The sequence below is a fragment of the Stigmatopora nigra genome, chromosome 1, assembly GCF_051989575.1.
Source record: "Stigmatopora nigra isolate UIUO_SnigA chromosome 1, RoL_Snig_1.1, whole genome shotgun sequence".
NCBI classification, from domain to species: domain Eukaryota; kingdom Metazoa; phylum Chordata; class Actinopteri; order Syngnathiformes; family Syngnathidae; genus Stigmatopora; species Stigmatopora nigra.
This window is the reverse complement of record NC_135508.1, coordinates 20730154-20753926: the sequence shown is the minus strand read 5'-3', so window position 1 is coordinate 20753926 and position 23773 is coordinate 20730154. Positions and strand designations below refer to the sequence as shown.

Genomic DNA, 23773 nt, shown 5'->3' with positions numbered 1-23773 from the left:
GCAATTCCGGCATTCCACAACCTGCTGGATTTGCGAAACCGGACGAGTTTTGCATTGGAATTGGCTTGGTTACAACACTTTGGAATTTTGAAACTGCATGTTAAACTACAAGTAGAAGCAGGCAATAGAAGAAGATTATTGAATTTTGTTCAAGAATGTAGTCATCAAAAATCCATGTTGATGTGGATTTATTTGACTTAAAGAACAAAGGGATTATATCTCATCTCGGCCACTGCAATCCAAACTACTGCAGTGAATTGATGAGCATCTGTTTGAACATCTCCAGGTCAACCTTTTTCATGATGGTCACCTTGTGTTTCTTCCCCAAGAGCTCCATGTAGTCCAATACCATCATGCCTCGGGTATTGGCTCCCAATAGCTCCACGGTCACAGCGACCTGAGAACCCAGTGAAGGCAGTCAAAGATGGAATTGTTCTCATTTGGAAAGATGACGAAATAGAACTCATTCTCACATTATCACTCTCTGTGATTAGAGAGTCATTGATGGCTGCGGCCGCGGCGTAGGCGTCGCAAGTATTGAAGCCTTTTCCTGCTGTGATTTCCTTCTCGTAGTCCTTTGATTGCGATTTCTGTCATCACATTGAGAGAGGGCTTATGTTTCAAGGAAATATGGATTGTTAACATTGACTTGTGCTAGTCCACCCGTCAAGTGTGAGTTATCTTTTGCAATAATATGCTACAATGAAACCTCTGCCTGCCAAAACTTACCTTCCTGGAAAGGGCTGAAATTTTTTTCATGAAGGCGGCTTTCTCAGACTTAATGGAGTACAACTGGTCAGCAAAAGACTAAATATAGAAGACAGAGAATATTATTTCCCCAAAAATTCCTTTAACTGCCTGCCATTTAGAGCTTCAGGCATACCCATGGCAGGCTGTTACTGCAGGTGAACTCCCAAGAGGCAATAGTGGTGGGGCAAGTGTAGCGTTCCAAAACAATGTAGGCAGCCTCTGTGTCGGCAACAAAGTTAAATTCCCCGCATATGGTGGTGTTACCCCTGGCTGTGTACAAGACAAAGCATGTCATGCAAGCCAAACTTGAGAAAAATATGTATGTGCATGTTCAGATTGGGTGTGTAATTGTACAGTCAATGTTGCCTCCCATGATGTACAGAGCCTTAAGCTTCTTGGGAAGGGAAGGATCCAGTTGCACTGCGACTGCGAGGTTAGTCAGAGGTGCTGTGGCCACTAGAGTAACCTGGGCACAATGGACAAACAAACATAAAATTAGCACACAGCAATCATACAGTGTAGCTAACCCTAATCGCCAACCCGTCTCATTCCTCAAGACTATCTTTGCTTGTCTCACCTCTCCCGGGTTCTGTTTGACCATTTTAATTAAGGCCTGGACACCTTTTTTCTTCTGCACCAGTTCCAACCCGGGAGCATCTGGATCTGGTACATCTCCAAGGCCGTCATTCCCATGATAATCACTGGAATGTCGTTTGTTGGAGAGGAGTGGCCGCGAGCATCCCGCGTACACCGGGATCTTTGAAAAGAGTTATCTTATAAAGATCCGAAGCATGTTTAGTACGTACAATTCGTACGGTATGTTCAATCGGGAATCAAATAAGTACTCACGTCCAACCTGTTGCACACCTTTAGAACCCGAAGGGTGTTCTTCAGGACATTCTCAAGGGTGGTGTTGCCGTGGCTACAAGTGATCCCCAGTATCTCAACATTAGGATCCCCCAAGGCCATCAAAATGGCCTGAGCATCATCCACCCCTGTGTCCACATCAAGTATTAGCTTCTTTTTCATCCTGTATCCAAGCACAAAATCAAATTTCTTTGAAAGATCTTCCTTTTTTTAAACTGGGCTTTGAATTGGATTCAGGATGGTCTAAAACATGCAAAATATTGGAAAACTGTCCAAAAAAATCAATACAAAAAAATCAACCCTAATGCAAGTTAAATCACTTAAACTTGCAAGTTTGTTTATATTATTTGTGAATGGTCAGTGGAAAAATGTGACAGAAATACATTAGGCAAAAATGAATCTAAAAAATGATAAAGTGGAGTGAAAAAGAGTGCTACTTATTCTCTCATCTCATCTCATTTTGTGAACCACTTTATCTTCGCAGGGGGGTGCTGGAGCCTATCCCAGCTGACTCCAGGCCAGAGGCGGAGGACACCCTGTATTGGTGGCCAACCAATCGCAGGGCACAAGGAGACAAACAACCATCCATGCCCACACTCATACTTAGGGGCCATTTAAGGTGTCCAATCGGCCTACCATGCATGTTTTTGGAATGTGGGAGTAAAATGCAGAACATGCAAACTCCACAAAGGTGGACATTCCCTGGATTTGAACCCTGGACCCCAGAGCTGTCAAGCCAACACGCTAACCACTCACTCCACCGGGCCGCTCTGCTACTTAATCTAAAGACAGATATTCTCACCTGGTAAGAAGTTTTTGTAGGATGGCTCCCAGCTGCTGCTACCAGTAAACCCGAAAGAGATCCTCTGGCAGCGAGCTTGCGGTGCAGGTTTTTAAAGACCCTGGCGTTCTTATGCAATAAGCAACGCCTACCCTTGAGGGCCCAACATTTTTGTGATGAGTAACAACTAGTTTTTTCATTTGAATTGGGTTAGCGATCTTGTACTTATGGGGATGACATAATGCTTTTGGCAGTATCATGTTTCAAAACACGTTTTATTAGTCAGTCTTTAGTCTTGGTGCAGATGTGGAAATAAAACCATATGGGATTGAATGTATGATATGTAATTATGCACATGCCTCACGCACACTTAAGAATGATGCTAGCGTTTATGGCTGTATGGTTTTTGTAACCAACATGCAAAGTCAGGCGAGTGTTGGCATGATTGTTTATTTAAAATATGCAGTTTTGGCTGCAATGAAGTTGTTGAGTGACCAGGTTGAATAGGATGTAAATGATTTCAGGAACAGCGAGATGTTTTGGAGACAAACCAAGACTGCAATTGTGCATTAAAACAGCACCCTAAACATTTTACAGTTATGTAAATAAGAATTCTCCATGGCAATGTAGCAGTGGTCCACTTTTGAGCAAATGTCTTGAGTTCATTTGGGCCGAGTGTTTATTGCTCTACATGTACTACACATCCTGGAGCACAGAACAGACCCTTACCAACCCCCTTAATCCAGGGAACAGTTGTCATCTTGTTCCGGCCTTGCCAGGTTGGCCCTGACTCGAGCCTGGTCCACGGCATCCAGCAGGTTCTTAGAGTTCAGTGCCAGGGTGTGTGCAGCGGCCAACATCTGTCGTTGGCACTCCTGCTTCAGCGTGGTCACTGAATTCTGCTGGGCCAGTCTCATTTTATTGATCAACTCGCCTAAATCTTTGTTCAGCAGCTTTTTTGTGCCTGCGATCTGAAAACAAAACACATTCCCTTATGTGTCTTCCTGTGGGAATTCTGCATGAAAAAAAAATACATTAGAAAGATATTAGAGGTGCAATACCTCGTTTGTAACTGAGCTGTGCAGGGAAGGCGTAATATCATCGACGTGTTGAATAAGACTTCGGAGAGTAACGCCAACTTCCTGAATTGCATGGAATGGTGCTTTCATCCATTGTGAAAGTACCCAATAATGGGAGACACTTACTTTGATAGCGTTGGGATACTCTGAGGCGGGCAACATGTTGACTTCATTTTTCAGCTTTACCACCTGTCTGACTATCGCCATGACGCCAGAGTAAACCTGATCATCTGTTCGGTCCAACACTGCCGTGGGACAAGACTACAGCGCCACTATTATCTTGAAATGGAGAAGCTGAATACTAAAGACAAGACTTGAAACTTACCCATGTGATGTCAGGAGGCGCTGGAGACGCAGCTGAACATCCTTTAACATAATAAGTGCTATTTTACACATTCTGTTACCATTTGGGATGTTTCACCTAAGGGAAATTACCGTCAGATGCTTTTTTTTCTGGAAGCTGCAAATAAAAATGGGGGTTTGGTCATGTTGTAAAAGGTAAAACAAAAGCAACAGAGGGTGAACTTGAGTTTTAACAGTTTGTTTCACGTAATCATTTGGCACTATAGTTGCAAAACAAATGTTTGAGCTGTAGGAAGAAATATGGCACCTTGATGTTTGAGGCTTGATGCACAGCCGTATCCTGCAATACAAACACACACTCTCCGTCATTGTGCGCATGTGTGTTTGCGTGATTGTTGTTCATATCACCAGTTGTTGCTCCTCCTGCTCCAGCCACTGTCTATCTATCACCATCTCTCTTCTTTGTCTTCGAAGAGTGTCATCAATGTGCTCTTGTGTTTTCTCCCAACTCGGAACATTCCAGGTTGTCCCCTAAACACACATACACGCAAGACAAAAGCTGATTTTGACACACGTGCGAGATTTTCTGCAATTCATGGAGATGTGTGAAACACACCTGGATGTGTGAGAAACGAGGGATGGTTGCGCCCACAACTCTGGAAGGCTGAAAAGTGGTCATAAGACAGGGTGGTACAGGTTATAATAATGCATAATGAAACTTATGGTCAGTCATCACCTTTGGAGGGGGCTCAGTAGGGTCAGTGTCCATCTGCGAGATAGATGAGATGAAATGTGTTGCGCCTTCCTCCTCCATTTGAAGAATGTCCCTTTCATTAATAAGGGAGAGTCAACATTTGTAATAAATATCATTCGTGTGAAATAGGATTACTGAGTTATTCATGTATAAAATTGAAAATGTATTTGACCCCCGACAATGTAGAAATGTTTTATCAGAGAGCAAAAAAAAATGCAGCTTAAGAGCCCATGTTATGAAATCAGTCCTTGATGATGGAAGCAATTTCTATTACCGATAGAATCAGGAAAGGTCTGCAATGTGGAATATTTGCGATTGGCTAAAATAGCATTGGCATTAATAAAATATGCCACCATGTCAGGCAGACACTTTCTGGAAACACAAAGTGGCTTTTATTTATTTTTATTTTATTCACTGTGACATCGAAGTGAAAAGAAATTTAGTGTTAAAAAACATCAGATCCTTTCTACTGGGATACACATGATTATTGTGGTTTCTGTCCCTTTAGGGAATAACAACACTTGGTATAAATGACCTTTATGTCAAAGATGGTTGCTCATATTAATTAGGTGTCTAAACACAATTTATTTTTAGGTCTCTGTTTAAAAAAAAAAAGAATGCACTTAGGAGTGCAGCCATTTTCCGACTTCATTTGTACCTTCAAGTATGTACAAACACTTCTAAACTCAAACACAAGTGTATGTGATAATTCAGTTTTATGACATTAAAGAAGGGCTGCCAGCCATTCTAAGATACTCGCATGTGATTGGTTAAGATAGTAACTATGTAGATATAATTTTAATTTTTTGTAGATTGAATTTTTTTCTCCATTATTATGCAATAAAAATGAATGAAATTCAGTTTTTTCACTTTGTTGGACAATTTTTTTTTAGAGATATGAACACGACTTACACAATCCCTTATGTGCAATAACAATGTGCAATATTTTAGAATTAGCTTGCCCAGACGTGACTTTTTAAATTACTCACTGAAACACGCACTTAGGGGAGTAGCAGCACTAATTTCGTTATGGGCAGCTGTTGTATAATGGCAATAAAGGATTTTGATTGATTTGATTGAAGGTGATGTTTTTCCATTTAAAAGAAAATTGACCAGCCACCAATTAAATCATGCAGTGTCCAAATTTTTCCACAAAAGGCGGCAATGGGTGCAGGTTTTTGTTCCAATTGTTCCCGGACAAACACTTTAACCAATAAGGTTTCTTCTTAAACTAGCAGCACCTGACGACAATCAATTGATTACACTTTTAAGATAACACGAGTAGAAATATATCCTCTTCTTCAGTTGGAAGGAAAACCTGCACCCACTGCGGCCACTTTGCACATCCACAAAAACAATCATATTTTTTTTTAATTTGTAAGAAATGTAGTGGGAAATCAAGTACCTCAGTAAGCAGACAAGCTGACTGAAGCTGGGACGGATGTGTGGCTCATAGGCCCAGCAGCTGGTCAGCAGAGAGTAGACGCTAGGTGGGCACAACACTGGTTTAGGTAGTCGGACACCGGACTCCAGCTGAGTGATAACCTGTCTGTTTTCCAGCCAGAGGAATGGTTGCTGGCCAGGTGAGAAGATCTCCCAAACACATACACCTGTTTTGTCACACACATGCACACACATGCTTTTAGTGGACCGTTGGGCTGCTATTGACAGTGAAGCAATGAGTATCAATATATTCCTCCGAGTTGAAAATGGATTGGATTTCAAAATGAAACATGATCATTCACTGTCAGCATCAGTCAAATATAAAAAGGATGCAATTGCATGAGACAAAGCGTTTATTTAAATTATTTTACACTTTTGATTGCAAGGTCATATGTCTTATTATTTTTATGTCCTTTCCTTGAGATTTGCAAGACTCAAATATATTTTTGGTTGCTCCATGTATTTTTTTTAAATATAGTTATGATATTCTAATTGTATAAAAATCTTATTTTATGTAATTATTACTTGTTATTTTATCTAATTTTCCTTACATTTTAAGCAATATTGTAATATTTTTTAAGCAATATTGTAATATTTTCTAAGCAATATTGTAATATTTTTTAAGCAATATTGATAGTGAATAATGATGGCGCTCAAGAGGTGATGCGATGTTTCCATCGTGGCGGAGTGCTAACAAGTCTGAATATGTCAATTAATGGGTATTGCCTGGGAAGGCGAACTTGTGGAGAAGCACTATACAATTTCGGCTTACGCAGCTGGGTATGATGACTATTAGGCTTTTTGTCAAGTCAATGATGACAACAATGCCTATGTCTGATTAAAAATTCAGTTGACATTACGACAGTATGTTACATTCGTATCTCAAAAACACATCTTGTAACACCTTTTAAACCTCCAGAATACTGGGGGACTATGTGGTAACCTCAGTCTCAGTCAGCAGTCACTTCCTGAGTGTGGCTCCAGTTTCATCCCAAGGTCTACATTGTCTTGTGTGTCTTGTGTCTGTCTTGCTACTGCTACTAATCTAATCTAAAAGTACATAAGAAAGGTTGCATTAAAGGGTCTCTAACCAAACATCCAGACATCACTGGCAATGGTGAAACGTCGGAAGTTGATAGATTCTGGCGCCATCCACTTGATTGGCAATCGTGAAACAGACGCTGCACGTGTAAAGAGAGACGTTTCAAAAGGTTGGCAGCCAAAATATGCGAAAATCACTTTACCTTTGTAGTAATCCTGGTCATCGATGTAGCGAGAGAGCCCAAAGTCCCCAAGTTTAACGCATTTAGGAGATGCCACCAGGATGTTTCTTACCGCTATATCTCTACAAAATGGCAGCAGAATGCAGAATGAAGTAAAAGCTGCAATCTTTAGAGGAAAATAATCATTTGGATATACCTGTGCACCATGTTGAGGCTTTCCAGGTATGCTAATGCTTTGCAGATTTGCAGACAGTATAGGATTAACGTAGATGTTGTCAGTATATATTTGCGATCCATCAGATATTTTCCCAGCTGACACCATAAACACAAATAAAAACCAAATTACTGAAAGGATTTGGAATGGGTCAAAGTAATGTACTGCTGACCCTGACAAGGATAAGCATTGTATTTTTCTGGACTTATCATTTTTTATCATTTAAAGCTAAGATAATTGAAAGGGAAAAGCTCCCATAAAAAGCACAATAACTTTCAAAGCAACCAATAAGATTGCTCTGATTTCTACACTGCTCACAACCTCAGAAATATGTTAAAGTATGTACTTTGATGATAGTGTATGTGGAAAAGTATTACATGTTGTGAACATGGCTCGTAGGAAACTAGTTTTTGTCTTTCTGTAGCATATATAGTACAATATGAGACAACCACAAGTATTTAAAAATGCATACTTCTCCATATTCATAGAGTTCCATGACAATCCAGACTGGATCAATATCAATCACTCCAAGCAGGCGTACGATATGCGGGTGGTCCAGATTTTTCATCAAAGCTGAAATTTAAGTGGCATGAAGCACTTGCGTGTCTAATATATTTTGGGAAAATCTCACATTAATATTTACCGACCAGCTTCACTGAGAAACCTTTCCTTCACGCTTGCTGAACAGTCCTTGCAGGTTTTGATGGCTACTCGAATCGTGCCTGTCTTTAAACACAAAACACAGTCACTGCAGTCAGTTAACTCAAAGTAGTTAGGCTATGCATTAACATTAAAACTTGCAGATAAACTCACCTTACTTTTATACACACCATCATGAACCTCTCCAAAAAAGCCTTCACCCAGGATTGAACCTACAATTACATCCACTCGGGAGATCCTTTGCTGTTCTAAATTTACAGACACAGTTTAAAAAGTATATATTTTCGCTGTATCGTTATTTTTTTAAGTATCATTAGGTCTCTCACCACATGCGTCTATTGTGGAGTCAGGAATCTCAGCATAAATATCTGAACCTGAAGACAGAAAGAATAATGTTCAAAACTTAAATACAAATATTTAGTGTGTAGGAAAATAAGTTTATTGAAAGTGTGCATGATTGGTATCAAACCTTTTGGTGGTCCAGTGGGATCATTGCTAAAAGAGGTCAAATATCATGTTTTGAGATGAAAATTCAAAGCAAGGTCATTAAAATTGCAATTAATATGCTTTTCTTAAGAAGTGTATCACATTATAGTAATATATTGTAATTTCGAAATATCAGAGACCAAGTTAAAAGAGCCTTTATAAATGAAACCAAGCACAGTATAGAATTTTTAACAATTAATTAGAGTTAGTATACATCCAAAGTACATTTTTTAAGGGTTACTTGGAAAAGTTGAACTCACTGTTTTGGAATCTCAGGGAGTTTTTGTCTCACTGGAAGAATAGAGACATTCTGTTATATGGGTTACAGGATTGGTCAATTATTTCCAAGGTATACCTTTATTTGGCCTGGTAATGAGTGAGCCACGATGGCTGCATTCCAGCTGGCAGAAGCCGTCGATGAAATTGGCCATGTTCTCCGCGACAGCCATAGACTCAGTACTCACTGAAAGAGGCTGTGGAGTAGAAAAAGTTATTTAATTCACAACTACACAAGAAGGAGGCCACAGCAGCATGGCTGTGTGAGAAGGAACCCTTCCATAAGGGTAAATAGTAAATAGTATTATTTCTTATCGCTTGTTTATGTAAATAAAATAAAAAATATAATTGAATTTATTACTGTTAATCATATTATTGTCATATGTAATCTGGGGCAATCAAAGAATATGTATATGTAAAAAAAATACATAAATAACACAATCAGAATCATGATTAGAACTGGATTACCAGTTATAAAATATGGCCGATTGCTTTGATACTTAAGCAAAACACTTACATATTTAAAATGGTAAGTATATGTTATTATTATTATTATTGTGAAATAAAATTTAATTGGTTTCATAGGTATCTACAATTTTTTTATTCACCCCAAAAAATGTTTAGAAAACAATATTGGACTCTATTGGAAAACAATATTGTGAAATAAAGTTTAATTGGGTTTCATACGTTTTTACAAAACGTATTATTTTCCATTAATTACCAAAAAATGTTCAGAAAACAATCTGATGATGAGAAAATCTCATCTCATCTCATTTTCTGAACCGCTTTATCCTCATTAAGGTCGCGGGGGATGCTGAGGCCAATCCCGTCTGTCTAATAAATTTTCCTCCTTTCTAATCAAGGTTCTGGATTGTATCATTTTATTTTTGATGATGAGAAAAATCTCGTCATCAGGTTGTTTTCCAAACATTTTTGGTAGTTAATAGAGAATAATACATTTTGTAGATACACATTACAAACGGCTGCCATATAGGCCAAGTTACCTGCGTAGTTCCCTCTATGTATACGGTGAGCAGAGCACGGCCATCGCTTTCTGCAGTGCACAAGACACTGCTCACTTGAGAGAATGTGGCCAAGCGGATGGGCTTAGGGGATAGAAATATGTACACATATATTTATTTTTTAACATGTCCTAGAAAGCAGTAATTCGTTAAATTGAAAGAGAATGAGCTTACTGTTGAGTTTCCAGTTTGCTGACTGATACCTTCAGATCCGATGACTAGGTCTATTGTTACACCCCAACCATGCTTAAGAGGAACACGCAGTCACATTTAAGAAATGATTTTGCACATAGGAATATGCTGTAGCACAGGGGTAGGGAACCTATGGCTCGGGAGCCACACATGGCTCTTTTGATGTGTGCATATGGCTCTCCACTAACCTGTGAGGTAAACTATGGAAACTACTGGTGATAAAGCACAGGAATAGGAGCATTACGTTGGTATTATGGCATTGACACTACCCCCAGCGCCTTTTTTTTCTCATTACACTCTTTAGCATGGATTTTCTCATTGATACTCATTGATTAGCAACAACGTAACAATGTTGTCAAAATAATTCAGATACTTTTTGTACTTTAAAAGTGGTAAAGTGACTAAAAAAGGCACACATTTTCATGTACGTTGGCTTTTAAATTCGGATGGAGCATGGCTCTAATGGAGTAACATTTAAAAAATATGAATTGTTTACGGCTCTTTGCATCAAATAGGTTCCCGACCCCTGCTGTAGCACAAAGCAGGCCTTGCGCAAAAGTTTGAGTGGTCTAAGAGATTACCCACAAAAAGATAGTGATAGATTATTTTCACACGTTACGTGAGAACCATATAAACCACTAGGAGGTAGAAATAAAGAGCAAGAGGCTGCCGTCATTTCGCACAGACTCACCACCAGCTGGCAGGCAAATCTCTCCTGAGTATAGTTGTAACACTGAGCCAGAGTGCTGAAGAACCTGGCCATGCACTGATCCTGGTTCAGAGTGCCGTAGCCCTGAAATGTCTGGCGGATCATGCGTCGCAGCTGCTTAGGCTGGAAGTCAGAAGTTAGCCTTCAGTTAGGGTTACACATTTTACAATCCATAATAATGGAATCTACCTTCATGCTGCTGATAAGTTCTTTTGGAAAGAACAGGTCCAGTCCCACATCCTTCCTTAAAGAGGAAATTCACATTATGAAACAGAATGAAAATTCTACAGCATAGATTCTGTTTAGTTGACATGGCACACATTGGCCGTTTTAATAAATACACATATTAAAAGGGTATTAAAACACTGTGCACTGACTTACTCCAAAAGCTCAAAGTTGGACTTTTTCTCCAGTCCATTTGGATTCATGTCTTTGTAAAATCTCCTGTCAGCACATTGAAAATGATTCCTTTTAATACAGAAGACAAATGCATGTGCTTGAAATTATGCACTACCTAATCTCCAGACAACCAAGCTGTAGAGCCATCCCATCGCTGACTTTGGAGGCAAACCGCTGAATGTAATCACTACGTAGCTGTGAATACATAAATAAATAAATAAACCCTCTGTTTAATGTCTCTTACAACCAATTTCACATTTTTAAAAGACAGCACGAGTGCTTCAAAAAGCATAACTGACCTGCTGGTAAAAGTAAAGCATTGTAGTTCTGTCCTCTTGGAATTTTTCTAAGAAGTCTCTTGGAATGTATCTGATCCTTAAGTCATATCTAAAAGAAAATACTAATCAACCATTGTTGTAATCCTTTGACTAAAGTTAAAGCATTCAACATTGTTCCACATCATTCTACACGCTTGGAATACACCAGCGTGAAAGCGTTGCCACACAATATCACAGTTTCATTTGTCGATGACAAGAAACAAGGCGTACAGACCTCCACTCTGCTTCCAGGTGCTGGTCCTCATATCTCTGTATGAGCTCAGCCATGGTCAAGTCTGGATGTAGCCAGTGTATCTCCGATGACTTGAGGTGTTTGAGGAGGAGTCCGTAACAGAGGTTGTGCTTTATGCCTGGACCCACGCAGCCACTGGACAAGACAATGCTGATGACATCCTATGAGAGAAGATTGTTGCAGTCCGGGGGATATTTGTGACTGTGAAACTAAAGACTTGAAAATACATCAACATTTTGCACAATTATTCAATGCAACAAAGACACTTAGAGAGAGAAAGTGCAGTTTAGAAAGTATTTGTCAATCCCTCAACGTAAAATCAACACTATTGAACTAAATAAGCAACTTTGTTGCCACTGGTTGATTTGGTGTGCACCCTAGATTGGGCACCAGTAAATTGCTGGGAATTTCCATTCTACTTATTCTCACAAGCCAATGGCAGGGAGCAATGAGGCAAATGACCACTTATGCTCACACTAGTTGTGTGCAACCAGCCTACCAGGCATGTTTTTTGGGATGTGAGAGGAAAAAAAACAATGCTGAACATGCAAACTCCACACCAGGGATTGGACCCTCGATCTCAGAACTGTCAGGCGGACATGCTCGCCAGTCATCGGAGTGCCACCTTATTTATATATTGTAAAATGTGTGGGGAAACTAGAAAGATAAACATTAAGCAGGATCACTGAATATTAAAAAAAATCTCAACCTCAGAACTGTCAGCGGATGTGGCAAACCTAAGCCAACCGTGGCCTTCTTTGAATCACTGTTTTTTTTTTGCTCCCAAGTCACCACTGAAATAGTGGTAGTAATTGTTCTTATTCTTTTTGTGCAAAGTAACATTGAAATCTATTGTTTAGAAACTTGGTAGCATGGGCCAGGATTAATCCAACTATGAGCCCAACATATATATTTTTGTACGAGGGCTGATTCATTAATTGTGGCTGTATTTTTGATGATATAGAGATGAAAAAGCATTTAATCGTCTCAGGACGGATAATTATATGAAATCATTTCAGACTTGTCAAATGCATGCACAATCTTTGCTTATGCGTTCATTGCCTAAGAACTGATGGGAGGTTTAGGAAGTCAACCAGGCGGCCGTAGTTCATTTTTAAATATTTCTTTTAAAAAAAAAAATCCCCACCTTACTTGTTACCAAATACCAAATATTTTAAAGACTTTTGAATACAACAAGCTGACTCCACAAAACAGAATAAAACAGGTTAAATACTGAACAATTCAGGTTAGTTAGCATTGTAGTAGTTGAAAAATACCCCAACTGTCATTCCTTCGACGCACCGGACCAGTTTGAAGTTCTTGCCGAGGTTGAAACTGTTGCTGAGGAAACAAACTTTGATAATCTTCACCAAGAAGATGCCTTTCTTGCCCATAGTTGCTGTAGGGGGCATTTCTGGGGTCTTTGGATGCCCAGTAGGAGACATGCTCCTCCAGGACAAAGTGTTGCTAACTCCTGACATTTCAGACAAACATGTACACACTCAAGCAACCCCAGCATGAAAACTATACTTAGACAGGTATCGCCAGAATTGCAAATACCACAAGTTCGTCAAACATCCATGAATTGACAAACTGGTGCTGCAGAAAGACAGAAGATTCTATCAAGGTTTTGGATTTCTCTAGCAAGTGAAGTACTTTCTCTCATGTACTCACCCATCTCGTGCAAATGGCACCAGTGCCACACGATGACTTCAAAATGCAAAAAATAAAAGTTGTCAAAAATAGGCTGCTCCTTTTTGAAAGTCTGTCACACGAGAATTATTTTCTGCCAAATCCGTTACCAAATGCTGTTGAAAGAGGAAGCAACAAACAAGGAAGTTGAAGAGCCACTGACAGAAAAACTGACAGCAATAATGATTTGCTGTGTTGCTCTGAGTTTTCGATTGCATGTTGCAAGATATTTGACAAAAAATGAACTGATGGTTTTGAGGTTATCGAAAATGAAACATTAATACGGCAGTGTAAAGGCTCTCTTGAAATTCTTGTGATTATTGTCTGGTATCTGATAAGGCCTTCATGAGGTCAAAAAGTGGCCAAATTATGCAACTTTGTCTTTCTTTTCATACTTTCAAGCCTTTGAGGCTCGGATGATGGGGTCCCAACTGCCCCCTTCAAGTTCTCCTTTGGATGAAAGACCCACACTGTTGGTGTAGCATTCTGGTCTGGTGGCCTCAAAGTGAGTAAAGCCTGACCTGAGATGGACGAATTAGGTCCACTTCAAGTCTTTGTCCACCAGGTGGTGGTGTTACCCAGTTTTACACAAATGCAACACAAACGCCACTTGTAAATGAATTTTCAGCTAATGTAATTGAAGAGCGAGTGAGAGAGGGGAGGAGAGAGAGAGAGAGAGAGAGAGAGAGAGAGAGAGAGAGAGAATCCATCCATTTTTTGACATTGTAATAGCTGAGCTGTGGTGATTCAACAATGAGGTGGACGCTGCACTGACTATTCTTCACGTCTTCCATTTTTAAAAGAAACATTTGATCGGCCCACGAGCTTTCTGAGTCTACGATGAACGCGGCTGAGCAGACTGTAACGTGGCTCATCACGCTAGGGGTCCTGGAGTCTCCCAAAAAGAGCATCTCAGATCCGGAGGCTTTCCTCCGTACGTCTCTGCAGGACGGGGTGGTCCTGTGCAGGCTGCTGGAACGACTAAGACCGGGAACGACGGAAAAAGTGAGTCATTGCAAAAATGATCAAAGAATAAAATACACAACTGAACCATTTTGGCTTGTTATCGGGGGCAAAGTATGGCTAGGTGATAAATGATTGAACAGTAAATGAATTATGAGGTCCTCTCATTTGTAAAACAAGGTCAGACATATCTCTTTCGAAATAAAAGGCCATCACTGATATCCACATTTATGGGCAATACTAGTCTTGAAAACTAGATAACCACGACCTATTCTTTGTGATATTATTTGCGATGTTTCGTTTTAAAATAAACCACACAAACTCAATAATGCAACACAATTTGTTTACCACTAATATGGTTTTTAGTCTGAAAGTTTTACCGGAAAAATAGGCAGGTATTGAAGGTAACGCTCGTAAATAGCCATAAGACAAGTGCTAGAAGACAAGCCAAAACAAAAATTATTTCCGTGTAAAATTTATTTCTAAGTGCCCCTTGTTATAAATATATACATATTTTTAAATCATGAGTATTATTCTGCTCTGATCGAGTGACTTTTTTATCCGTAGTTTTTTCAGGAACCGAGAAGTGACAGCGAGGTTCAGCTGAACATAAACGAATTCATCAAAGGTGTCGGGACTTTCGGCGTAGAGGTAGGTGGCTGTATTTAATGTTAAAATCATTGAATAAGTTGAAATTATACTTCCATACTTTGATATTCATTATTCGGGCTATTTTTGAAATACTTGTTTCCGAACCTGTTGGTCATCAGGTGTGTCTCTCGTCGTAACGGACTGTACAGGTGCGCACTATTTTGCAGGAAACGTTCACATTAACACGGCAACGGTGCATGAGAGTTTGATTTTGAAAAATAACAGTGTTTTTCACTGTTTTTCACTGGGTAGACACTTAATGCAGACACGGAATATCCACTTATAACTATATAAGTACTTTAGTGTTAGTGTGGGAGGGTGCGGGGGCGGGGCTTAACTCGTCACCAGTGTATGACTGTAGTATAAATAAACCCACATTACCCATTTAGGGACACTATTAAAGTGGACAGCTATGTGATTATTTCCGACCACACCTGCAGGGTTCTAAAAACACACACAAATAGGATCTTGATTCCAGCTATTCCATTTTGTGCATGAAAGAGTAATTAAGTTAATTGAATTGAGTTCACGTAACCTGTCAGTGGTAGTCATGGGAACAGGAGGGGAGCACTCTTTCTGTTTTGACCCCCGAGGCTGTTAATCTTAGACTTTATTTTGTAGGTGTTTCTCTGTAGCGTTTTCTTTTTTTTAATCACCAAATGCTAGTCCAAATATTGAAAATGCTATATATTAAAGAATGTGTCAGCAAATGTATTGCTATTTTCTAACTTACAGAGCACACACAGGCTATTGATTCAAGTGCAGTTGTAATCAAACATATCACGTTACGTAAGACATGATTCATTTGTGTACCGGAATCGGGGAAAACGACCATATTCATGACTAGAGGGGAAAAACCCATAGTGAAGAACAGAAGGATGAAAGAGAGGAGTGTAATAGGGTGATGTAATGCAAAATGTCATGCAGCTAGTGGATTTTCCAATCAGGTTGATTAGATGTCAACTATGGTGCTGGACGCCAAGGCCTCTATTAGTGGCAGCCCGCTGACATGCAGACAATTTTCTGTCTTTCCAATCATGGTGGACCTCTGACTCTGTTGGGGCTGAGAGATTTTTTTGATGACCGTTGCAATTGTAGAACTTGGCCATGAGTTAAATGATTTGAATAATGAAATCAAGGCCCCAGAGTACCTTCACGTTACTATCAATGAAGCCAATAAATTTCATTTTCAGTCAATGTAACAGCAGAAGCTTTAGTGAGCTAATGGGTATGGCAATAGCAGCAGAACATGTTGTAATGCAGATTCATTGAATACCACATTATAGCAATAAATATGACGTGAAGTGAACTTATGCAAATTGTGCAGGTTGAAGAGTTTATAAGAGCAGCTGCTTCTAAGTATCAATCTGATTAAGCAAGGAATTTCATTGGTTTATTTGTTTATTTGAACCAATAATAGTAGTAATAGTATTAATAGTGTTCATTATCCGTCACAATTTTTTTTGTTTTTTGTTTCCACCAGATTAGGTGCTTTAGGTATTTTGCTTATGGGTTCACGTGTCTATGCGTCTTTAGTTTGTAATGGAGAGATTACCAGGGGGAGCTCAGACTCCGAGTAATCCCGCATCAGACTTTTGCAGGAATGGCATCATTAACCACACAATGAAACACAGGCAGGCGTATATCATTGTTGGATCCTGTACTGTGATGGTGAATGTAAATATAATAATGTAATTGGACATATCCATTTTCTAAATCTCGCAGGCATTTGAGCTCCATGACCTCCTTCAGGGGGTGAACTTCAACAAGGTCTTAAACTCTTTGGTTGCACTGAGCAAAGCCACTGAAGGTAACAATGTTTGCATAAATGCTCCTTCATTTTATCTTCAAGATTTGATTTGAAATTAAAATCGCTGATTGTTTGCAGAATCCGACGTTCCTGTGTCTGTGCCTCACTCGGCCACGTTGAGGATTAAATCGTTTGATTCTCTCAACAGCCAAAATCGTTCCTCCAAACTGCAACCACCTCAGTATCATAGCCTTGTAAGTTGTACCAAGAAGGAAATAGCTCTCCTCAACAACATTCCGCAACCTAATCATTTAAGATTTTTGTCATATTACTGCATTTTTGCCGAATGTGCATTTTCTCTGTTGCAGGACATGTCTGAGGGCGGCGGGTGTGGCCACTTTCTTTTCAAGGCACGCTTCGCTTTCCAACAGACAAATGAGGACGAATTGTCTTTCTCCAAGGGCGACATCATTAATGTGAGCAGGCAGGAGGATGGGGGCTGGTGGGAAGGATCACTCAACGGCAAGATCGGCTGGTTCCCCAGTAACTACGTGCGAGAACTGAAAGGAAGCGGTTGGTGCTGGAATTACACCCAACATGTCAAAAACTCTATCATATCTCATCTTCTCTGCTTAGAAAATGCATACTTGTCCAAGTTAGACACACATGCAAACACACATCCAAGCTCAAATGAGAAGAAATGTATGTTGTGTGTTATTTTTAAAGAACATGAGGAAAGCAAGGAAGGAAAGGGCCTGACAAACAAAGCCAGGAAGTTCCAGGATAAAGAGGATACACGCACACACATACACACCCACAGAACATCCTGAACATGTAATGTGGGGAAAACATGTATTTCCTTTGCAAAGGACTGGCAGTGGATTGGTCTGGATAATGTCGGTTGTTTACTACCAGGCTGGCGGTCATAATCCTATGACAGACGTTAAACAGTGCTTCCTGAAATATGAGTTCTATGTGTGTGTATATATAAATGTGTTACTCCTTTTTGACAATTTCTCTCCTTATTTGTTGCTATGCAGATAAGCCATCAGACAAACCAAAGTCTGGGACGCTTAAAAGTCCTCCGAAAGGATTTGACACTTCCATCATCAGCAAGACCTACTACAATGTGGTTAGTATCACAAGTAATAGTGCCAAACACGGTGACAGTGTCCATTGCTTTTCTATCTTCTTTCAGTTTTCCATCTAATGCCAGGGTTGTGCTTTTGTAATCAGTTGCAATCAATTCGTGTTTGTAATTGATCTACTGCATACACACGCGTCTGTGTGTGTCATTATGTAGGTTATTTCTTTCGTTCCAATGGTTTCTGGGGCAGCTATGCCAGAGATTCTTTGCTCCTCTTGATGTGTGCAAGTGTTTTAATAATGCAAGCTTCCGCAGTCTTTCCAGGCTTCCCGTCTTCAGTTAACCTATCTGAATCTATCTTACTAACGAGCTAACTGACCTCCCTTGGATTCGCTGTTAATGAAAAAGACTCAAAATGTGATCCTGAAATAAATGACCTCCTACATACTTTTATTTTTTTATTAGTGTACATTTGTTGAATTTTATTTGTGTGTGTTTAAGGTTCTCCAGAATATCTTGGAAGCAGAGACTGAATATTCAAGAGAACTACAAAGTCTTCTGGGGTCTTACCTGCGTACGCTGCAGCCAACAGATAGGTCAAGTTACATTTGAGATATTTTCTCAAGAATATTAAGAAAAACAGCAGCACACCAGTGTATACAGACCAGAATATTTGTACAGAAAATGGAAAATTGAGTCGAAGATAACTTTTGAATTATAAATGTTTACTACTTGATTTTCTACAGGCTGAGTGGTGCTGACATCAGCCACATTCAGGGAAACCTTGAGGAGATCTCTACATTCCAGCAGTTGCTGGTTCAATCTTTGGAAGAGCATACAAAGTCAGTGGCTGCATTTGTTTTGTCTGTTCAGAAGCTCACATTCGACCTTTTCAGTTCGTTTTTTATAAAAAGGATGTGACCGAGATGAATCATTTCAAAAGATTTTGTATTATAAATGGGACCTGTACAATTGAATTGGGGGGAAAATATCACAGGGATGTAAAACAAAAACCAAAAAAAAAACTCACCTTATGCGATTGCACAAGTGTCCACACCTTATAATTGGTATTGAGGTTATATTCAGAGTTTACTAACTGCCTTCTCACCTGATTGGATGGAGATAATAAATACTTAACCCTTATATATATATTCAGTTTTTCTGGAAGGCTTTTTCTTAATACTTTATTCTTTGATTTCTGTCTTAAAGCATGAAGAGTCATTGTTTATAATTTCCCTCACCTTGCCCAACTTCTGAAAACAAAGCCCTAGAAAATCAAGGGCCATAACCATAGTACATAGTGAAGCAAGGGTGGTGCTCTTTTTATGATCAACTGTTTTTTGTTTGGGCCACAGTACATGTAGTAGCAATTCGAGTCAAAAAGTTTAACTTATTGGCATTTAACCTCTTTGGTGGATTGCTATTTTTTTATTAGACATGATAAAAGGGAGAGTTGACATTGGCATTTGAATAAGGGTGTGTGGAATTTTAAAATCCACTTTTAGCACAATGTCTCACATCCTTGAAACTGGGTGTGTTCATTTGACTTTTTAGTGTTTGGACATCTTTTGTAAGTATCACAGTGTCATGTTGGTGTCAAATCACTTAAAGTATTACATATTTATGTGCTGTTTTCTTTTTTATTTTAGGCTTCCAGAATGTCAGCAGAGGATAGGCGGCTTCTTCTTAAATTTACTGCCCCAAATGAAGTATCTTTACGTGGCTTACTGCTCAAATCATCCATCTGCTGTCAATGTTCTCACCCAACAAAGGTCAGAATGGCTTGTGCAATGGGCAATTCCTTGATGTCTTAGGGTTAGCCCATAATAGTTGGGTAATGCAAGGGGAAAGGGACTTAAGAAACACGACTTAGGCAGAGAAAACATCTGAATTGCCCGTTATGCAGTGAGGAGCTGGGGGAGTACATGGAGTCCAAAGGAGCATCAAGTCCAGGGATTCTAACGTTGACCACCAGCTTGAGTAAACCCTTTACTCGCCTAGAGCGATATCCAACCCTGCTGAAGGAAATGGACAGACACATGGAGGTACATCCATTCTGAAGAAGACACTTGATGGTGATTTGTTACCTTAACAATGGAAACAGAAAAGTTTTATGGTTTTGGTTTCAGGAGCAACACCCAGACAGAGTGGACCTCCATGTTTGCATGGCATCGTTTCAAAGTCTGGCGGTAGGACGAAGAACTTAGCCATCAGTCCGACTAAGTCAAACTAAGTGAATTCATCACGGAGTGCCGTTTCTCGTTTTCCTTTTCAGGCCATGTGTCAGGAAGTGAGGAAGAAGAAGGACCTGGAGTTACAGATTTTAACTGAGCCAATCAGGAATTGGGAAGGGGAAGACATCAAGACTCTCGGCCCTGTTCTTCACATGTCCCAGGCTGCTGTTTGCTATCAGAACTGTCAGGTGACCTCTGGAGCATTTTGACCACATACTGAGTTACAACATAGTGCACCATATAAGAGGCAATTTGTATGTATTTTAGGAGTGGAGTGAACGCTACCTTGTGCTCTTCCCTCACACTCTCCTTTTCCTCTCAGCAAGCTTGAGGATGAGTGGCTTCATTTATCAGGTTTAGTTTGATACTATTCCATGTTTGGATAAACATTCCAATCTAGTATAGTAATTATTCAAATCAAGGGAGAACAGGATTTTAAAAGTTTGCCAAATGTTGAAAATGTAATGTAACGTTTTGTTTTTGCAGGGAAAGATGCCACTTTCAGGCATGCTGATCTCCCAGTTAGAAGATGGTGAAACCATGAGGAATGCTTTCGAAATTTCTGGTCTGACTTTCTATTCTATGTGTTTTGTGACTTGGAGATCAATGTCTTTATAGTTTTGGACCATGGAGAAAAACATTGAAAGGTTGTGTATCTATACATGTGCTGTGCAGGTACCCAGTGTGAACGGATGCAAGTAGCGTGCAACAGTCAGCAGGATCTGCTGGACTGGCTAGACCTTCTCACCAAACACACACACACGCATGCTGCTCACTCATACAAGACTCAGTCAGTGTGTCACACTGTAAGTCCTCCTTTTCTCCTCCTAAAACCCAGAGAACTTCACATTTGACCCCTGCCGTCCGTCTCTATATGCCAGTTGCCTTCTCTGCCCATCACGCCTTCCCGACACTCAGAGTCTCGAAGCGGCAGTAGCGGCTTCCACACCCTCCCCCATCTTTCCTCATGTGGAGGCAGTTCCACGTGGGGGGTAATGGAACCTCCAAATACCCCAAAACCCTGGAGCATGAGCTGCCTTCGGCCCGCGCCTCCTCTCCGGCCATCTGCCGCTCTTTACAACAAGGAGGTGCTTCTTGATTAACCACTTAAACTTTGAACTTTTTAAGCCTTTTGTGCTTCGTGGTACTAATTACTCTCCTATATTTTTTAATGGCAGGATATGAGCAAGAGTCCAAAGAATATGAAGAAATTGCTTCCTAAGAGGAAACCAGAGAGGAAACCGTCAGAGGAAGACTTCTCTGTTAGAAAGAGTAAGTAGGGTTCAATGTACCTGTTCGCATAAATGTCTTGATGGGCTTTAGTCAAATCTCTAGTCCGTCGTTTTCTTTCAGGCACAGCGGCTCTCGAAGAAGACGCTCAGATATTGAAAGTAATTGAGGCGTACTGCACCAGTGCCAGGACGCGACAGACACTCAACTCGAGTGAGTTACAAACACACTTTCAGCATACACAAACATGGGTTGCCTCACTATGGCAAGGTAAAAATATGTATATCATGTATTATCATGTAGAAAAGAAAAGAGTTTAGGTTAGCCAATTTTACTTGAATTTTCAAGTTTTAATGGCCTTCAATTTAAGTACTTTAATGCAACACTACTGAAAACCCTCATGAATACTGTATTGGATCCGATCTTGTAATTACATCTAATACTCCAAAAATAGCCACATCTGGCGAGAATTGAATCGGGACATCAATATTATATAAGTTGCTCCCAGCAGTGATCGAATCAAAGCTAGGTTTACGCAATTTATCAATTATTAGGTTCAGTTTACTCAAAAATGCATTTTTGGCCCACTAATTTCATCATGCAAATCAATTGAACTCATTTAATCATGTTACCAAGATTAACATGGTAAACATGAGCTCGCAATGCTCAAAATAAGTTATTTAAGCGAAATGAAATGAGTTATGGCTACTTAAAATCTGAAGTTATCAAGACAATGTTTCAAAATGCATGCTTACCTCTGAATCTTTTTATTCTCAGCATCAACTCTTAAGAAAAGCTTTTCTCTCTCCTCCCTTTTTCATTCATCCATTAAATCATATACTCTTGCCTTTCATCGTTACTGTATATACATGTTACTTTAATTTATGCCTCCCAATCATGGTCCACGTTTTTTTTAAATGTATTTTCCCCATGTACTTTTTTGGGGCTTGATGTTGATTTATTTATGGGGCTGGGGGGCACCCCTCTATTTTTTTTATTTTTTTTGGATCCCAACTCTGCGGTTCATGTTCCCCCTCCATCATTGCCCTATGCACCCCCACTGGTGACTGCGGGCGCAGCCTGGCAAGGCACTGACCTCATGCACAACCACGTGCTCGCTGACTCCAGCCTCGTCGTTGTTGGCATCCCGGGCAACCTGCCGCCTTCCGACCAATCAGAAGACTCGGATTATGACAGTATCTGGACTGCCACTAGTTACAGGACTGCCTCGATTTCTCGTAAGATTTCAGTGTAGCAAGTCAGAATAAAGCAATGGCAACCTGGCTAGTGTGCCTATAGAGTTAGTCCTCTAGTGTCCGTATCTGCTGTGTTTGCATGTATGTGTCTGATGTTTTCTTGTTTTATATGCATGTTGTAGCATGGCATTAAAAGAAGACACAATAGTTTACACTGTTGTCTGCTTTGAAATAGGTTCCAGCAGGAGAGATGTGCATATGTTGTTCCCAGATGAGGAGAAGATCATAGTGGAGGAAACCAAGAGCAACGGACAAACCGTAATGGAAGAGAGGTGAGACAGAGGCATGTGATATGGTGTTTACGAGTGCTCACAATATGTACCAACAGATCAATGTGGATAGTCATTTTTTTTCCCTCATGTCAAAAGAATATCAAATTCTGGTTACAGGAGTTTGGTAGACACTGTCTACAGTTTGAGGGATGAAGTCCAGGAACTCAAACAGGTAAGTACACACACTTTGCTGGATAAAGGAAGTAGGGAAACCATGTTTTTGTGGTCTTTCAGGACAACAAGAGGATGAAAAGGACACTCGAGGAGGAGCAAAGGGCCAGGAAAGAGCTTGAGAGGGTCATAAGGAGGGTTTTGAAGAACTTGAATGACCCAACCTGGGATGAGACAAACCTCTGAAACCAACATTACTTTGAATCTTGGAGAAAATTGAGGCCGTATCATCCACGATGACCTTAAACGTGTGAGTCACTGAGCTAGTTGCCAAGAGGACATTGTTGCCCGAGGACATTGTTGCCCGTTAAAATGACCTATTTCAGGCAACCTACTGAAAATGTTCAATGGTAATTAGTGTGCGGTTTCTAAACCAAAGCAATACATTTTTTTTTATGATGTCAAATATGCAATTCAATGAATACTATTTTTTGTTAATATTGTCTTTTTTATATTCTGTATTCTTTTAATCAGATTTTCTACACTTGACCTAATCACACTAAAAATTGCCAACAGACAAAGAAAGCATTCCTTTTTTTCCAAACTTAAACACTTTTCAATATATGCCAGAAAATACACATTTTGTCACTAATGACCTCAAAAGCTGTATGATGCAATGTAACTGTAAATGATCTATTTAATAGCATCTGATTCCAAGTCTGTTTTAATGTTAATGATGTCCAACAATCAAATGCCTATTTATTTCAATAATGTGTCAAATAAAATTCCTCCAACGATA

The 23773-nt window shown here is 39.8% G+C and overlaps 3 protein-coding genes across 3 annotated transcripts; 1 reads left to right on the top strand and 2 right to left on the bottom strand.

Moving 5' to 3' along the window:
- Nucleotides 1-171: 171 nt before the first annotated feature.
- On the bottom strand, nt 172-2553 carry LOC144202946 (inosine-uridine preferring nucleoside hydrolase-like). The gene is made up of 8 exons (XM_077726089.1): nt 2420-2553; nt 1600-1780; nt 1328-1507; nt 1105-1216; nt 884-1020; nt 730-807; nt 474-590; nt 172-397 (listed from the first exon to the last, which is right to left on the bottom strand). Exons 2-8 carry the CDS (start codon nt 1777-1779, stop codon nt 245-247), a joined length of 957 nt encoding a protein of 318 aa, XP_077582215.1. The 5' UTR covers nt 1780; nt 2420-2553; the 3' UTR covers nt 172-244.
- A 281-nt stretch (nt 2554-2834) lies between these two features.
- LOC144215621 (protein-tyrosine kinase 2-beta-like) lies at nt 2835-15271 on the bottom strand. Its single transcript, XM_077744708.1, has 31 exons — nt 15140-15271; nt 13403-13536; nt 13006-13327; nt 11711-11889; nt 11458-11545; nt 11274-11353; nt 11141-11203; nt 10949-11003; nt 10742-10882; nt 10033-10104; nt 9841-9942; nt 8916-9033; nt 8821-8851; nt 8544-8569; nt 8401-8448; nt 8228-8322; nt 8062-8140; nt 7887-7987; nt 7397-7512; nt 7222-7322; nt 7069-7158; nt 5940-6144; nt 4517-4607; nt 4397-4444; nt 4189-4311; nt 4088-4120; nt 3913-3937; nt 3803-3843; nt 3604-3738; nt 3460-3540; nt 2835-3369 (listed from the first exon to the last, which is right to left on the bottom strand). Exons 3-31 carry the CDS (start codon nt 13207-13209, stop codon nt 3136-3138), a joined length of 2805 nt encoding a protein of 934 aa, XP_077600834.1. The 5' UTR covers nt 13210-13327; nt 13403-13536; nt 15140-15271; the 3' UTR covers nt 2835-3135.
- LOC144215702 (rho guanine nucleotide exchange factor 7-like) lies at nt 14107-23773 on the top strand. Its single transcript, XM_077744829.1, has 22 exons — nt 14107-14425; nt 14951-15034; nt 16760-16844; nt 16923-17038; nt 17153-17357; nt 17825-17916; nt 18373-18467; nt 18618-18713; nt 19521-19643; nt 19778-19916; nt 20001-20060; nt 20147-20293; nt 20373-20459; nt 20592-20670; nt 20781-20911; nt 20987-21193; nt 21284-21377; nt 21459-21548; nt 22415-22573; nt 22767-22863; nt 22981-23035; nt 23098-23773. The coding sequence occupies exons 1-22, from the start codon at nt 14261-14263 to the stop codon at nt 23218-23220; spliced, it is 2529 nt and encodes an 842-aa protein (XP_077600955.1). The 5' UTR covers nt 14107-14260; the 3' UTR covers nt 23221-23773.